We start from the raw sequence: 18,018 nt of genomic DNA, 5'->3' as shown, positions 1-18,018 counted from the left end.
CAAAGTTGGTTTTCCACAAAAAAAAAGTGTATGCAAAGAAGCACAGAGCTATTCTTGCATCTTTTCTTCATAAAAAGGACAAAGGTATCTAGATTGGGTCAGTCTGGTATAAGAATAAGTGAACCCAAGTTAATTTAATTAACAGTATAAATGCTATTATTCTACTACCACTTGATCACTATTTGTTGTGACTAATCACCATTGATTCAAATGTTCAATACACTAAAACTTAAAAAAAAAAAAAGGAACTCTGAGAAAACAGCTACCAGTAGGGGATCCAGATCAACAACCTTGCAGCAAGCTGCTTATTATCATTGAATGAAATTGCCAGATGGCAATCATCAATCCAGTAGCTTTCTTTCTTTCTCTTGTTTAATGCAAAAGAGTTTGAATTGAAGTGAACAATCTTCCCATGGCATTCACAAAACCTAAATAACGTGCAGTTCTTGAGATCCAGAAATGATCGAACTCCAATACTGTTACGAACTTTCAGCTGCAAATAACCCATAGTTTAATGGCTAAAAGCCTAAAAAGCTTGGGTTATTTTCTTCTGAAGGGAGAAGAATTGATAACTTTGTAGAATGGATAAACCGTGAACTTGTGCTCTAAAATGAGACGTAAAAGAAAGCTACGAGAAAATCATTTTACGAACAGGTGATCTTAATTCTAGTGGTGGTGGCGGTACACCAAGTATTAGCTGCCACCAACTAGAACTAGTAGTAGAAATTTAACACCCCTAACTAAATTCATCATTCACAGACAAGATCCCTAAACTCATGCCCGTCACTGTTACAGAATCTAAATTTAAGTATTCTGACTAATTTTGATTCTCTTTCTCTCAAATCAAATCAAATCAAATCACAATCCTATACCCAATACAGAACCTCCTATTGGTTCTTTTAGGTTAAAGAAGAAAAATGATCAGATTTAGAAATACATCAAATGGACAAAGATCTATGAGACACCACCAAATGAACAGGGCCAAAAAAACAGGCCAACCATTACATTAACCACCTACACTACACCCAGCAAGCCCGGCAGCAAAGAACTTGGAAAGCCACTTCCAGCTCCAGGTCCAGATAACAAGCTGAAACCAAAATCAAATAGCTCCTTCCTTGTAACCTTTCTCCCGTCTTTACCTCTTGTTCTTGTTTGTTTCTGTAGATGAATGTTCTATCTCAGTCCTTTCTCCTCTCCATTTCCGGCATTCCACAACCACTCCTTCCAACCCGTTTCTGCTGATTGAGGCAATAAGCTTCAACTTTTATCGTCGGAACACGGTGTCTGTGGCTCCCACCCGGCTGATACATAGACGATTCCTTTTACACCCGGTCGTCCTTTGTCTCTAGAATCCTTGTACATTTCTCTGTCCTTTCATCTTTGACTCCGGCCATTGTCCGTTGCCCAATTTGGGCGGCTTTAAATCTCCACACCTCTCGCTCCGTCGCTCTCGCCCACCCATGAGTCACTGTCATGTGTCTTCTTCAGACTATTCATGGTTTTCACCTTTTACTTCAGACCCAATTACAGACATCCCACTGTTTGACGATTCATGCCTGTATATTATCGTTTGACTCTTTGACTGAAAATAAAAGGGAATCAGGAAAAGCTGTGCAACTTCACGAAGAAAACGAGCCTTCCATTTGAAAACGTGCAATTTCTTACCAGGGAAAACCCAATTCCGATTTTACTTTGATTCCAATCGAGCCTTCCGTTTTTAATTATGCTAGCTTTACTTTTCTTTATTTATTTATTTATTTTGGTTGATATATTAAATTACTTGTTGATTTTTTTAATATAAATATTGGGTAATTGCCGTTAATTCGGAGCAAAATACAAACAGATATGGAAGCAGCCTCTATTTGACCAGTAAGTTCTGCCTTCAGAAATTATGTAAAGTCTCCAGGAATCTGGTCAAATTTATATATGGAGGCGCTGCCTGCAACTTCCATCATGTCTCTCCTCCCTCTCTTCCTATAACCTCTGCCGCTATTTATCTTCTTTCTCGTATTCGAAACAAGCAGGAGACAGATAGATAGAGATTGAGAGATGGGGTTGGGTAAAGATGACAAATCGAGGCGGGGGATTTTGAGAGGATTGAAGACTGTGTTTTTCTTGATTTCTATGCTGGTGTCTCTTCTTCTATTCTATGCTCCTGTTCTACTTGTTCTTGCCGATACGCTTCTCCCTTCTGCTATCCTCTCTGTTTCCCTCTCCCCTTCCTTTCTTTCATTTCGGTCTCTCTCGTATCATCTCAGTAACTACGACTTCCGGTACTCCCTCGTCGACATCCCCCTCATCTCCATCGTCAGGTCGCTCGTGATTATATGTAAGGATTAGCTAGCAGACAACCCAACTCCTGTTTTCTCGATTTGTATTGATTCGGCAGAGATTTATGATAAGAAAAGCTAACTCTTTTCTGTTGTTATGTCTGTGCAGGTGTCTATAGCTTCTGTGACGGACCTCGGCTTTCTCGGGGGCCTTACCTGGGGATTACGGCGGTGTGTTCATTTTTGTCTCTGGTGTTCGTTTCATTTAAGGCTTCCTACGTTTTTGCTGCTCCGATTCAGAATAGCCCAGCATACTTTCCAGCCGCTGAAATCGCCTTGTTCGCGTGCTCTCTGGCTTTGGCGGTCGGCCATATCGTCGTCTCTTACAGGATCAACTGCCGCGAGAGACGAAAGTTGCTTGTCTATAAAATCGACGTCGAAGCTGTAAAACCTCTCTCTCTCTCTCTCTCTCTCAGGACTCTGGTGTAGGGGTATCAATTGAAAAAGAACTAAAAGGACTGGGGTATATTAGTCATTGGGGAATTCCTTGCCATGGTCCACGTGGGGTGGATATTAAGCGGCACCGCACGGGGTGGCGATAATACCCGAGCAACCAGGGGAATCCCGATAGACACATATGGAAAAGGACAAAACAGGAGGCATTCATATTGACCAAATTGCCCCTGATGCATTGTCCTATTCAGCTTTCAACCCCGACAAATCAAGAGAGCATCGAATTGGACCGACGGGTCCCGCCTAACGAAACCAGGTCCACCGAGAACGAACCCCTCCGAATACCCAACTACTGATGAGTGCTGACGGGCTGGCAGCCTGAAACTGAAAGCATCCCCACTTCAGCCCCACAGATGGAGGTGTGCATCGTACGTGTAGAACATTAAGGGAATCTGGTTTTGGTTTTTGTGCATGTGTGTGTGCGCGTTCGGGGAATCGAGTGGGGGGTGGCGTGAAAGAAATCTGATAGATTGAATTGGGCTTTCTTCATTTTTTTAGATTTTTTAAATTTGAAGAAAAGGAGAGTACAATACTTGACCTTGGATGAATATATTGTGTGGCATGTACGCAGGTTTCCGCGTGTCAGAAAGGGTTCCCCATCTACCAAAAGCTTCTGCAGCAAGAAAGAGTGAAGTGAAAAAACTGAAAAGCCAAGCACAAAAGTGTTTCCTTTTCTTTTCTTTTCTGCCCTGGTTGGGTTTTCAGGCATCATAATTCTTTCCACACTGGCCCAATTTACAAAAATGGCTTCTGAAAGTGGTAATTGATGGATGATGTTTCACTTCTAATGACCGTCACTCCTACAGCTCCTCCCCAGGAAAAGAGACGAGGTACCGTTACCAAAAGGCAAACCAAATGGGAACCAACAAGTAATACAAGTGCAATGGATCCTATTTAATGTATGAACACAGAGGCTATGAAATGTAAATGATCGGCTCTAAAGCATTTGGGCTTGTAAGAATCAAAGAATTATATTTATTTAATGTATATAATACATGTATTTATATTAAGAAAATTTACAATTGTTTGTAAAGGGGCTTGTACTCAAATCTCGCTTTTCAGTTACAGGCCAGAAGTCGGTGACTTTGGTGCTTGTACTTGTATAGATATACATTCAGTGCATCCATTAATTTAGTTCTGATAGTTATCCAAGTAGAAGAAGAAGACAAGGGTGGCCAACCCATGGGATAGGCAGGGCCAAGGCCAAGCCAAACAAATACGGGAGTTAGCTCCACCTCCACCATTGCTACTGCCTGCCTATACGATGAACATCGCACTTACCAAGGTCATGCTTGGACAGAACAGAACAATGTCACAAGGTTGAGCCCCACGTTACCACTAAAAGCGGGATACACCCAAATCTGTGCAATGTGCGCTTCTTAGTACTTGTTACCATACCTTGCACACCCTCTCTTTTTCCTTTTTTTCGAACTTCTTATGTCGGTTTGATTAATATAAAACGGTCTTTTCCTATCAGTGCTGCCAATTTATGCTGTGATTAGTATTATTGCTATTTTCTCAGACATCAACGACACGTAAAAGTAATTCCAGTTTCTGTGTGTATATTTTAAATTTTATATATGCCAGATAAGCAGCATAGCCAAAAAATGTTGCAATAAACATCAAAATGATGTTTTTATCATATAAGTGGCTCCGACAGAATCTAATGCATTTACCATTGGTTGAAAGGCTTAAAATACTCGATTAAACAAGAAAAAATGAGGGAGAAAGCAAAATGCCTACAGAATGCTGCCATGATAGAAATGCCTTGGAGAAAAAACTCTGGTACCAAATACCATCTAAATCACACAAACTTGGGTGGTGTTAGAGAATACGATTTTTCCAGTGTTGCCCTTTGTTTTTGTTTTAAAAAACCAAAATACTCCATTAGTAAAAAAATAATAATAATAACTTAATGTTCCACTGTAATTTTATACTCCATCCCATTATATCTGTGTTACTATTAAAAGTGGGAATGGGGTCTATATTCTGGACTTTTTCTTGATTAAGATACCCCCATCATTAAATTTGGTCATTATGTAATATGCACTATCAATTTCAAGTTCAGTTTGTTCCCTCTTATTAAATTCTATATTTAAGGTATTAATTTTCATCCCCTTTCATTAAAACTTATATTTTTTTGGATTTTTTTCTTGACTAAAATGTCCCTACTTTTGAATTCGGTTGTTCTCTAACTGTGAGGGTAGAAAATACTACTTTCCACTTTTTTGAATTCCGTTTCATTGAATCCTAATTTAAGGCATAAGCTTTCATTCTTTCTCATTAAATCCTATATTTGAGTGTTTTTGTTTTTCATCAATAAATTCTATTAATTAAATATATATCCAATAATTTTAACAATACAAAACTTATATTTAAAACAAGTCTGGATCTGTTGCTTACACCAACCTCACAACATGTCTCAACCACATATTTGGAATATCTTATGTACTGCGTTATTATTCATGGGAGATGTTCCCAATACATGGCAGGATGTGCCTGTAAGGTCAGTGTGAGGTGCGCTCAGTGAGGAGCAAATCCCAATTCATCTAAAACCAACTTGAAAATGTGTGAAGGATATGTGTGGTAAACAAGAATTATTTTAGTAATTAATTACGAAAATGAAATAAAAATTTAAAGCCACCTAAGAATAAAATAATTTTCTTTCAAGTCAAACGGTTCAACCCATGATATCATAATTATATAATAAAAACTTAAAAAATAGATAGAAATTAAAAATTTTAAAAAGAAAAAATTGTAAAAAGATTCATGGACACCATGCTCTGATTATTATTCTTTGTTCAATATGTTTTCATAATAAGGGTGCTAAAATTATTATGGTTATTTCAAATTGTCAAGTGCAACACAAACATTTACTAGTAAAAGCAAGTGACTGAATCGGCAATTAGCACGTATCAGCAGCAAGAACTCATTGCCAAAAGCGGTTACAATAAGAAATGTTCTACAGAGGTCACATGCATAAATACTTATTACACTGATATGGTCATATAACACAGATATGAAGATGCTTATTATACATTTCCCTTTACTAATATCATAGTTTATGGTTCGAGGGCAAAGTTAATAGAATTGCCTGAGACAGATCGTACTAGTGACATCAATTAGAGCGGATCCCACCCATGAATGTCCGTGGATCAGGGCAATTTCCAGTAAACTGAGCTTGAGAGAAGTCAAACCCTGGGTTCTGCCAAGAGAATGCAGTTACTGCAGTCGGTCAGTAGAAAGCCAGAGGAAGTATTCTCAAAATAGAACAGAAGGGGGAGGGGCTAACACAGTCTTCCAAAATCAAAGTGGAAAGAAAGCACATCATGGGAAGAATGGAATAAGAAAGACATTACATCATAAGATTTCAATAATAGTCTCGTTAGAATGCATGATAGGGAGAAATTCATCATTTACCTTACTGTTAAAGGAAAAAAATTTATAAGCTTGACTAGAACTTCTAAAAGACAAACAACAGAAAAATATAATGACAGTTGCATTTATAGTCATGTACAAGGTTACCTACAACCATAGGGATCTCATCCACCCTTTGCTAGGTTATAGAGCTTTAAACATAATGTAGAGGCAGCACTGAAGCCATTACAACAGATGCACCAAAATCAGAACAGATTACTTTTGGAAATAACAGATGCAGAAACTTTGACATAGTATGTCGAAGTTCATATTCTTTTCCCTAGATAAATTTTAACTTTGACTTGTATTGGCTTAGGATAAAGCCACTAGAATCAGGTTGTACTTTGTTTAAGAACCTTGGATCAAATAAGGGCAAAGAATAGAATCATCTCCTTGTAGAGCTTTAGTATCTTGAAACCAGCATTTCAATCCTGGTCAGAGACTGCCAAAAGCTGGTCTTTTGGGAAGTGGCATTGCTGCAGTCTAGATCTATGGTTGGACCATGCATATATATTGAATCATCATCATCATCATCATATAAACCTTGTCCCATATATATGGGGTCAGCTACATGAATCCTGTTCCACCATTCTGTTCTGTTCAATATCATATGCATTTTAAAACTACAGCCCCTTAAATCATTTCTCACTACTCCAGTTCATGTTCTTTTTGGTCTGCCCCTGGTTCTTCTAGCCTCTTCAATTTGTAACACATCAGTGCACCACTCCTCATCAATTCTATAGATGGTCGTCTTTGCATGCACAATAACCGTCTTAGTCTACTTTTCCTCATTTTATCCCCTATTGAAGCTACTCCTATGTTTCTTCACATAAGTTCGTTTATGATCCTATGCTTTCTAGTTTTCCCACACACCCATATCAAGTGGCGGTAGTCAACATTGACCTATCCTATCCTGGGACTCTGCAAGTATAATTGTAATCCATAAACCAATAAAGCTTTGTCTTGATGCTTGACCTAAGGCACCCTAATACTTATCCTATCCCTGGTACACGTATTCATATGAAGATATCAAACAAGTACCATGTAGCCCTCAGTCCCTCATAATGCCAGCCAAGCTACCAGATTGTCAACACTGCACTCACAACAATGAGTACCATTTCATTCTTTGTCCACCAGATGATAACTGAATTTCTACCACAGACATGCACCATGGTCCTAATGTTGGTTAGCATGGTCATATTTCTTCTCTTGTATACCCTTCCCTTTTTTGAAGCAATGAAAGTAACCTTTTCCTCAAAAAAAAAAAAAAAGAAAAACGTTGGTTGGCATGGTTTCACTTCTGTGAATAAACTTGCAATGCTCCAAATCCATAAACCATCATTACCACTACTAAAATCCTTGCATCACACCAACCCTGATATTTTTCCCTTAAATCTTTTAATAAATTAATGATTCTAAAAGAGAACCCAAAAGATAGGTTGTAAAACTTAAATATACAAATACTTTATTTAAAAAAGTAACAACCTATTGATGTACAAAGTGCTGGGTTCCAAATATACATAGACCACCACCATACAAGTGTATGATTTTACATTAAAAGCAAAAATGGGTAGTATTGAAAATAAGCCATCCCAATTTATACCAAATATACTTTACCTTTTCTCAAAAAAAAAAAATCTATACCAAAGTTGATCTTTAACATCCTTAAAGTATCCAATGATGGAAGGCCACTGAAAAATGAAAAAACTACATACTCTGCATAACTCCCATCTTGTGATACTTTAGGCTATGTAGTTGTCCAGAAAGTGTGAATGAGAGAAAATTTTATAACTTTCTAAAGAAAATCCTAAAATAACTCACAACTCACTCAAATCATGTCCAAACTACATTATCTTACCATCTTGGATCAGTGTTGTAGACACTTTAATATGATTTTCAAAGATACCAAAACCAAGATGTTTAGGCATTTATTACCAATAAAAAAGACATTTAGGCAAATACGCGATAGGCACCAAAAATAAATTACTTGAACAAGATTCAATTTTGGTAGGAATGAGATCAAATTTAGTAGCTTTTTTCTTGAATCAAACTAAACCTTACATTTTCCCCTAAATCTTCTAATAAACTGAAATTTCTGTCAGGAACCCAAAAGACAAGTTGTATGCAATTGCTTTCCTTTCAACAATATTTTTTATCACCAACATGACCAATGAGACCTTAGTTGAAGATATAAAGGAACTGATAAGAGAAGCAGATGAGCAGAACATAGTGATAAGCACTTAACAAAAATCATAACGTAAGGACCAGCACATTGCAGGGAACACACACACGCACATGTGCACCTGCACGCACAAACCATAGAATAAACCTAGGTTATCAGCTGCCAATGCAACTGATCTATATCCATCCTCCTGTACATCTGTCATCCATGGAAATTGCTGATATATGATGTGCTAAGACCCAAATAGACATATAACACCACTGTACAAGTAGGGTGTGTGCGTGTGTGTGTGTACAAGTGTTTGATTATATATATATATATATATATATATATATATAGAGAGAGAGAGAGAGAGAGAGAGAGAGAGAGAGAGAGAGATAGATAGATAGCGGGGACCCGTGTGATGCACGGGATTTATCAAGGAAAGTGAAATAACCAAAACTTATAATTACTTAATAAAATAATTATTTTTTCCATATTATTTGTTAGTGTTCTATTTTATTTATTTTACTTTATTAATGATCAAATGTTTCAATTGTTTGTAAATATCACTTCAATATTTAAAATACTTAAATATCAGTAAATATATAAAATTGGGATATAGTCATAATTAAATTAATCTAAGCCCAAACTTAAGGTTTAAGACTTTGTATTAGGCTTGGATTGATCCTCATCCTAACCTAACCCACCCAAGTTGCATGTATCGTAACATTCATAATTGGACTGAACCAAACCAAGTGCAACTCATGCATGCATTATTTTTGGGGATTTTTAACTATTTTTAGATAATATTGAAGCTAAAGTAGCTATGAAGGATGGGCTACCCCCATTGTGTAGTTTTTAAGGTTGACTGGCCTAGCATAGCCCACACCTTAAGTGTAATAATATTTGTTTGGACCTATAGGCTTGCCCGTGTTAATTATAAAACTATGATTTTGTTACAAATAAAAAAATATTTTTTATATTTCTCTACAAATTTGTTATCTAGATATTATATAATAATATTTACCATATGTGCATATAACTTCCACGTTGAGATTATCACGGGTTGTTTAGCTTGGGCCCTATCCGCTAGGGCCATCATTGGACTTTGAAAGTTCGATACCCAATTAGACTTCGAATCCGATTATCTTAGATTTGGATGTTAGAACTTGCATCTAGTTAATAATTCAATTGGATGTGGATTTAACCCCATCCAATTTGATTAATCTAATAAAAAAATTTTATTTTGTATATATAGTATAATTATTGTATACACAAATATTAATATATGCATTTATACTTAAAAATTCAAAATCCAACATAATAATAAGGGCAATTTTCTTAAACTACCCTTATGGTTTAGCTAATTGACTAACTCTACTCTTACTGTTTAACTATTGTCTTAAAGTACCCCTACTGTTTCTGACAATTGACATTGTTATTAAGTGGTAACAAAAAAATGAAATGTCAAATTTGCCCTCCACCATTCCTCAAATTTTCAAAATAAAACCCAAATGATGAAAAATTCCAGGAAGATAGTAATTAGATAGTTACTCCATCTCTGTCTCCATCTTCATCTCTGTTTTCCATTTCTGTTTCTGTCTTTGTCTCCGCCTCCATCTTTGTTTTCCGTCTTTGCCTCCATCTTCGTTTTTCGTCTCCATCTTCGCCTCTGTCTTTGTTTTCTATTTCCGTTTTTCGTCTCCATCTCCACCTCCATCTCTATTTTCCATCTCCATCTCCGCATCGTTCTCGTTTTCGTTTTCTGTCTCCATCTCTGGTATATAATAGAAAAACAGAGACCAAGGTTGTAGTCGACGTAGACAGAATGGCTAGATTTCTGCCTTGTGAAATGTTGGAAGCTTGAGAAGCTTTGACAGCTATTTTTATTTTCTTTTTTGGTTTTTCTATTTCTTCTTTTCATGCGATGCTTTCTATGGCTGAGTCAGGATTTCGATAGCTTTGCTAGATCAAAGAGTATTGCTGTTGGAGATAAGTGGTTCTTTAGATCCGAGTGTTGGTTGTTTGGGATTTAAGTTCAATTTGGCTGCTGCTTTGTCTTTCTAGCGTTTCCAGTTTAAGTGTGATTTGAATAGTCTTTGGAACTATTGTTTATTTCTGATTGGTTGTTGGTTTGCCCAAACTAAAAAGAACATTTGCGACTATAAAAGGGTAAGTTAGGGATTTTTGAAAATTTAACAGTCGTGTGATGTCATATGTGAACGGTTTATGACAATGTTAACGGTATGGGAGGTTTTAGGCAATTGTCAAAAACAGTAGGGGTGGTGCAAGGCAATAATTAAACAGTAAGGGTAGAGTTAGTCAATTAGCTAAACCATAAGGGTAGTTTAAGAAATTTGCCCTAATAATAATCAGATGTGGATGCAAATCTAGAAATTTCATAATCGGATGTTGATGTGGATGTAGTTGGATTCAATTTGAATCTGATCCGTTTACAACCCTACTACCCACATTATGTGTGAGCTTGGTACATCTTAAGCTAGACCTAACCTAACTCAAAAAATAAATAAATAAATAAAGTTGCTTGAGCATAGAAATTTATAGATCTAATCAGGTTAAGCTAACTTACAAACAATTTGTTACTTTTTATTATTAATTTTAATTATCCTATCAATATTAATTATTATTATTATTTTTATTTTATTAATTTTACAACCCTACTACTCGTATTATTTGCTTGAGCCCAAGGTTGGGCTAAGTTATAAATGGTCATCCCTAAGTAGGAGTCTTATGACTTAATTAATTTTTATATGGAATGCAAATGGTTTATTTTTATTATTTTTCATGATTGTTTACTTTTTATTATTAATTTTAATTATCTTATTAATATTAATTATATTCAAATAGAATTAAACTGTATTTTAGTTTTTTAATTTATAAACTAACAGTTTTTATTAATTTCTTAACTTCTAATAGTTGCTAGATAAAAACTTGTTAAATTTCAATATTTTTATTCACTTTAGTAATTTTTATTAATTATAGTTATTAAATTTCAAATATATATAGATTATCTATATTTAGTATATAGATAATCTGGAACCATTTTCGAGAATGGGTCAATACATACCCGTTTAACTTGTCTTCTTTGTCCGAGTGATAAAATGGGTTCTACATTTTAAAGTTTCATTGAAATTTATAAGTCTCTTGTGTAGTATCTACATGGTAAAGGTCTCAACTCATAAAAATAATTAATTTTAATAATAATATTAATTAATTAATTAAAATGCATTAATACAAAGTAATCTAATAAAATGAAAAGAATAAACAAAATAAAATACAACATTAGAAGATGGGTTCTATTTGCAATATATCAAACCCATTTTAAATCATAATATTCTTAAAACTATCAACTAATATTTTTTGTATTTAAATTTATTATTTTTACTAGTGTTTATTTAAGTTTTAAGTGGAATTGAAATGTTTTTAATTTTTACTAAGTTTTGTTAATATTTATTAGTTTTAAGTGAAAGTTTAGTGGATTTTTAAATTAATAATTTTTTAAAATAATGTTTTTATTTTTGTTGTTTTATGTTTGATTGTTTAACCTCAACCTACTTATATTATTTGATTTATTAACATTTTACTTTATTATGTTGTATTACTATTCCCACACACTCTCTCTCTCTTAAATGTCTTTTTTAAATGTAATTATAACATGCATTAAAATAAGAGGCCTTGGAAAACCCAAAGGTCTCTCTTTCTCTCTCTCTAATGGTGTACAACTTTATTGATCTAATCAAAATAGACAATGATTACTTTTTTATATTTTAAAACAAAAGAAAGTAGGAAAAATGCAAAATATGGAGAAAATAGATAAAGATCTTCTCTCAAAGGAGAGACATACTGACATGGACCGCCCCATTTTATTATATATATATATATATATATATATATATATATAGATAGATAGATAGATAGATAGATAGAGAGAGAGAGAGAGAGAGAGAGAGAGAGAGAGAGAGAGAAGGTAATGCATTGCATTAAGATAAAAAACACAAAAACATCCCCACACTACACAGCAAGGATCTGTGGATAAACCATCTCCACCTGTATAAAAGTATTGCTCAAACATTACAAAAATAACTAAGTAGAACTCAAAAAAAGAGCTGTATGGTATATCTGTAAAATTTCTGTTCACTGAAATCCAAGAGTGAATTCTCCCCCATAATTCCTTTACAATTATATCTTCTGGTTTCTCCAGAGTCCAGAGCTTCAAAAATCCTGCCGTTCCATCCATACAGTTCAAAAAATTGCCAAAGGAATCACTTTCCAAGCTACTCTCCCTTTTCCAATCAGTCCCTTCAAATGCCAATCAGTTAAAAGCTCCAGCGCAGATGTTGGAAACAAAAGTGTAGCCCAAACATGTCTACAACTTTGGCCCACAGCCTTCTAACAAAACAACAATGCAAAAATAAGTGGTCAACAGATTCCACTTCCTCATTATAGAAGATGCAGTTATTGCTATCAATTAGAACCTCCCCTTTTCAGTAGATTGTCTCAAATCAAACATTTGTTAAGAGCGATCATCCACATGAGAAAAGAAACCTTCTTTGGAGCAGCTGTGCCCCAAACACTCTTCCAAGGAAAACTTCTCTCCCCCCTCTCTGCCAGCTTACTATAAAATGACTTAACTGAAAAGCTTCTATCCTTGAAAGCATTAGTAGGTGGTGTTCAAAATAAAGAACCCAAACCTATACAGAATCATGACAATTATGTATAAACGGTGTTTTTGAACTGCCCTTGACCTGGACAGCCAGATCGTTCGGCCCAGGATCTGTCCAGGCAACCAGTTCTGTTTCACCCTTAACCCGGTGCTTGGCCAAAAACCATTGATTTGTTCAGCAACCTGCTGACCCAGGTGGTCGACCCGTTCGACATGTTCAACGGTTTTTGGCCTTTTGTATTTTACTTATTTTTAATTTTTTAAGTTGGAACTGGTTGTCCATTTGAACCGGATGGTCGAACCGTTGACTTGGAAACTGGTGACCAGAGCAGTTCCGGTTCCAGGTCAGTTTTTAAAACCTTGTGTATAAAAATATTACTTTTCTCAAAATTTGTAATGCTTGATTGATTGCAACTTTGAAGTAATCTTGGAAAATGTGGCCATTAGCTATTTTATGGAAGCACCATCCTCAAAAAGCTACTTGCACTGCCTATCAAAAAAAAATGCAACTTGCATCTACAGTCTACACATAGACAAACAAACCACATCCTGGAACCTTATGAAACAATCTGATTTATTTCATTCAAACAATGAAAGGAACCATGGACTAAAGGATGAAGACCCCAGTACCTATCAAAGTTGTGGCCCAATAAAGCATGGCTTAAAAAACTAAAGGAAGACAAAACTAATCAGCATAGAAAAGTGTACAAAACAATTGCTATTAAGCGGAACTGCAGAAGTCCTCAAACAGAAAGGAAAACAATGATCCATGGAATCTTCCACCAATTTACATACAATCCATCCATTCTGAACCCACAAACCCCTGTAGTTGAAGTGGTTGATTGTAAACACCTTACAAAGAAGAACAGACCAGAAAAAATGCTTCAACAGAAGGAGGCACACAAAAATCCCAAATGCTATTGATGCCAGCCAAATAAATGACTTTTCTGGCAAGGGCTACAGTGTTCTACTACAAAACCTCTTTTCAGACAATTGCATCCCATTGCTCCAGGTGCATAAGGATGACTTTCAATTTTGGGAACAAGAAGACATATTCAGTAATTTCTCTAATCAAAACCTCTCTAAGGAAAATCAAACTCCAAATTACCAAGTCACCTTGCATTGAGAAGAGGATAAAGGTTCTTAGGCAAAGAATACTAGATATCCTCCAAACAATGGGTTTTTAATCTATCTTACCATCTTAAATTCAGCTGAAAAAGAGGATTCATCATAAACTTCATGATACATTTGCAGAAAACTGACTCTATAATAGGAATTAACCACTTTTGAAGCCCATCTATGAGCAAACTTCCTCATAACTGGCGGCATCTCCTTTATAAAAAGAGTCAACTCCCTCTCTACCTAAGAGAGATTTGTTCGTAAGAAAACCCAGCCTCTTAAAGGGTTAAGAAGGAAAACCTACTTCACCACAGGACTTTAAAAATGAATTTTTATCCTCTTATCTTCCTTCCCACAAGAAGTCCCTTTAGCTAAAGCTTTAAGAGGGAAACTCCACCATAGGACTTAGTAATGAACTCTTCTCCTCATCTTCCTTCCTGCAAGAAGACCCTTTGGCCTGTTATCCTTCCTCTTATGGATTTGTTTTTCCCTGCACCTATAATATCAGATATGGGAAGGTAGTAGGAGACAATTTCTACTGACCCTTGTTTCTATGCACTTATCCCTAGAGTAAGTAAAAGACCAGATGCCTCTCAAGATGCAATCATCTTGTGATACTCACCAAGATTTTGGTCGTTAGGACAAGCGTGAATCAATGAGAGTATAAAGTTATAAACTAACATTTTGTTTTTTTTTTTTTTTGATAATTGAGTGAAAAATCTATTAATCACCAGAGATAAGAGTCACAAGCAACCCAAGGAAAGGCACAAGATGCGACCTCTCCAAAAGACCTAATTACAGATTTTCAAATTCAACTAGAACAAGTTACAAAGTAGCCCATAAAAAGACCTTCCCTGGAAACCCCTTGTTTGGCTAATAAATCAGCCACAATATTTGCTGACCTGCACACTCATTGAACATTAACTCTCATATTGCTAGTTAACCATTTCACTTTTTTGAGGAGGTCTCTATAGCCCCAAATGACAGAATCTGAGTTTAATAGCTACCCCACTACCACCTGAGAGTTGCTTTCAATTAGAAAACGTTCCACCCTAAGCTGGTTTGTAATCTGGATCCCTTGTACAGCATCTAGTATCTTTGCCCTTGTAGAGTCTCCCACTCCCACAGGTCTAGAAAATAAGGAAATAATGTTGCTGCCCTTATTGCTTAGCACGCCCCCTATACCCGAAGGTCCAGGATTACCCTGGCTGCTCCCAGCAAGGTTGACCTTAATGACACCCTATGGAGGAGGCTTCCACTCTACCACACTTCTATTCTTCCTAGTGGAGGTATTAGCCACTGCTAACCAATTTCTTCAAAGATCATCAAAGGAAGAGCTGGCAAATAGGATTAAGGTTTTCAGCCAACGGATTGCTCTTGTTAAGATAGAATCCTTCACTTCAGAGAAACTGCTTGCCTTTTCTAAGAAAATTCTAGCATTCCTTTCCTCCCAAATAGTCCACAAGAAGCTGCCCTGATACATTTCTACATAATTTTCCCTCTTTTCGTATATCATCCAAATGTAGAGGAATTAAACTACTAACATTTTTGTTTATTTATCTTAAAGTACCTACGGTGATTGTTACTATCAAGGGTGAGAAGGAATCATAAGAAAAGGGTCCACAAAATTCAATCCTCCAGCTTTATTTCCTATTCTTTTTTTTTTTTCTTAAAGTTCCTCTTGCATCCAACTGAAAAAAGTTCAATATTGGATAATAAGAATTCCAAGGAAGCTTAATTAGATTAATTGATAGAAAAACATAGTAAGTGGATCACAGAACTAACCAAAATTGGCAACTTAAAGCTTTATTCAGAGAAGTGCTGGACTAACCTCTTCTTGGAATCTCTGAAGCATAAGGCGCTTCTGTTCAAGATCAGCCGAGTACGGATCCAGTTGGCCCTGACCTGATATAGGAGAAGACCAAGTCTGACCTTTGTCTCTCTTCTGAAGTGTTATGTGCATTATATCATCCTCTGACCATAACCAAACAATACAAGTAAAGAGACGACCTCAATGGAAGGCCATATATGAAAAACTTGACTTAGCATCCTAGAAATGACAAGTATATAAGAACTACTAATTCTATTGCATGCCCAACACTGTAACAAAACACCCTCAAACAGAAAAGGGGATAAGATACGAATACCTAGAGTCCAAAATGAAGAATCAGTCTTCACAGGACCCGTGAGATCGTGCTGAAGACAAAGAAATATAGACAATAGATCGTCTCAGTAAATTGTCAATGATCAATGGAATACATAGACAGATAGAGAGACAAAGATGGTTACATTAAGATAAGGAGAGTTGCCCTTGATCCCAACTTCAACATGCTTGGACTGTATCTTGCAGTAGAAGAGCTTCGTAGGAACGTTGGGCGGAAGAGTGATGTAAATATTGACCTCCTCGAGCGTTTGATCCCATTCAAAAACCTTTTGACCTGAGAAAGTCACAGCGAAATTATTGGAATTAGAACACTAGAAATGAATCAGGGGAACAAAAGCGAGGGCATCAGGGAGACCGTAGTAGGAAAGAAGAAAAAAAAAATCTAAAAGGGGTCAGAGATAGATCGAGCCATAGAAACAAATAGGATTAGCTCGGTTCGAATCGGAAAATTCTTTAATAAAATGCACTTTGCAAGAGAGAAAAGAAGAAGAAGAACTTAGTACCGCCTTGAACGAAGCTATGGCGCTTCTCTGGTGCCAACTTCTCCGCCATTCCTAGAGAGGGTCTGCTGGTTTTACAACGTAAGAAGTGAAACTGTATCAATCCGTACCACCGGCGAGCGGCGGAAGAACTGTTAACAAACCAAGAGTTTGGATTCGTCGACTGCCTTATCCTGCACGAAAGGGGACCGGAATTCCGGAAAGAGAAAGGGAATAGATGCCGAAGTCTATAGTCTCGCGCCACCGGTGCCAACGACAGCGAGTTGCAACTGCAAGTTGTTGTTTCCGGATCCAGTACATTTGGACCCGAAAGGAATTATCCCTGTGAATCCACCCATTTTTGGACACGTCATCAACATAAAGCAAGATTTGCAAGAAAAGGCAAGCCGGTTGACATGGTCATGGTCGGTAGAGCTGTCAATGGATCGGGTCTGTTCGGGACAGGGCGTATCAGTCCCGAATCAATTATTATTCGGTTCTCCATCACAGACCCAGCACCGTTAATCACTATGCGTCTGTTTGGCCACGTTGGAAAGAACAATGCTCCACGAAACGGGTTTTTATTTAGAACCGTTTTTTCATAAAAAACGGTGTTTCAAGTCATGCTTCGAAAATTATGAAGGCTTGGTTTGGAGCAATGTCAAATTTGATGGTTTTTTGGAGATGCAGCTCATTATAGTCAACAAGGGTCTAAGGTGGCAGTAATGTAGCACTAGATAATGGGTACTAGTGCTGAAAATATTTCCCGAAACATTGGTACCAAACATAAAAAGTTGCTATTTCTCTAGGAAATGTCCTACTTGGCAGTAACTATTCAAAAAAAAACAGACAGCATTTTCTCACAAAATGGTGCTTTCAACCACACATCAGTAGAAAACGGTGCTGCATCTGCAGCATCAATGTGCAAACATATACATATGTTTGGCATTGATGCTGCAGATATAGCACCTACTGATGTGTGGGTTGGAAGCACCATTTTCTGAGAAAACAATGTCTTCTTTTGTGTAGGACATTTCTTGGAGCAACAACAATGTTTTCTATTTAGTACCAATGCTCCAAGAAACATTTTCAGCACTAGTACCCACTATCCAATGCCACCTCACATCCCTATTGGCAACAATGAGCTACAACTCTAGGAAATGCCAAATTCAGCGTTGCTCCAAGCCATGCCTTCCCGACTTCCAAGG

General features: G+C 36.5%; 2 protein-coding genes across 4 annotated transcripts; one reads left to right on the top strand and one right to left on the bottom strand.

Annotated features, from left to right (window-relative positions):
• The first annotated feature begins 1,452 nt into the window (after positions 1-1,452).
• On the top strand, positions 1,453-3,816 carry LOC148870826 (uncharacterized). Of its 2 annotated transcripts, none has more exons than XM_088970606.1 (3): positions 1,453-2,329; positions 2,440-2,714; positions 3,355-3,816. In XM_088970606.1, exons 1-3 carry the CDS (start codon positions 2,050-2,052, stop codon positions 3,418-3,420), a joined length of 621 nt encoding a protein of 206 aa, XP_088826732.1. In that variant the 5' UTR covers positions 1,453-2,049; the 3' UTR covers positions 3,421-3,816. The 2 variants fall into 2 exon arrangements, 1 of the variants encoding a protein (XP_088826732.1); XR_016107394.1 differs by having other exon boundaries at positions 1,830-2,329; positions 2,440-3,142.
• A 1,839-nt stretch (positions 3,817-5,655) lies between these two features.
• LOC148870825 (HSP20-like chaperones superfamily protein) lies at positions 5,656-17,273 on the bottom strand. 2 transcript variants are annotated; one of them, XM_088970605.1, is made up of 5 exons: positions 16,835-17,273; positions 16,457-16,605; positions 16,315-16,363; positions 15,999-16,141; positions 5,656-6,008 (listed from the first exon to the last, which is right to left on the bottom strand). In XM_088970605.1, the coding sequence occupies exons 1-5, from the start codon at positions 16,881-16,883 to the stop codon at positions 6,006-6,008; spliced, it is 393 nt and encodes a 130-aa protein (XP_088826731.1). In that variant the 5' UTR covers positions 16,884-17,273; the 3' UTR covers positions 5,656-6,005. The 2 variants fall into 2 exon arrangements, with proteins under 2 accessions (XP_088826731.1, XP_088826730.1); XM_088970604.1 differs by having other exon boundaries at positions 5,656-5,988.
• Between the last annotated feature and the right edge of the window lie 745 nt (positions 17,274-18,018).

The sequence above is a fragment of the Nelumbo lutea genome, chromosome 2 (assembly GCF_056320005.1).
Source record: "Nelumbo lutea isolate HS-2025 chromosome 2, American lotus-T2T, whole genome shotgun sequence".
NCBI lineage: Eukaryota > Viridiplantae > Streptophyta > Magnoliopsida > Proteales > Nelumbonaceae > Nelumbo > Nelumbo lutea.
The sequence above is the reverse complement of the archived record's forward strand: the minus strand, read 5'-3'. Positions and strand labels throughout refer to the sequence as shown.

Excerpts from the sequence above, each read along its gene's own strand:
- LOC148870826 (XM_088970606.1), top strand. The coding sequence starts at position 2,050 with ATGGGGTTGGGTAAAGATGACAAATCGAGGCGGGGGATTTTGAGAGGA. Across the intron at positions 2,330-2,439 it reads CAGGTCGCTCGTGATTATAT|GTGTCTATAGCTTCTGTGAC; the intron begins GTAAGGATTAGC and ends ATGTCTGTGCAG. Across the intron at positions 2,715-3,354 it reads ATAAAATCGACGTCGAAGCT|GTTTCCGCGTGTCAGAAAGG; the intron begins GTAAAACCTCTC and ends GCATGTACGCAG.
- LOC148870825 (XM_088970604.1), bottom strand. The coding sequence starts at position 16,883 with ATGGCGGAGAAGTTGGCACCAGAGAAGCGCCATAGCTTCGTTCAAGGC. Across the intron at positions 16,364-16,456 it reads GCAACTCTCCTTATCTTAAT|CACGATCTCACGGGTCCTGT; the intron begins GTAACCATCTTT and ends CTTTGTCTTCAG. Across the intron at positions 5,989-15,998 it reads TTCAGAGATTCCAAGAAGAG|AACCCAGGGTTTGACTTCTC; the intron begins GTTAGTCCAGCA and ends TTCTCTTGGCAG.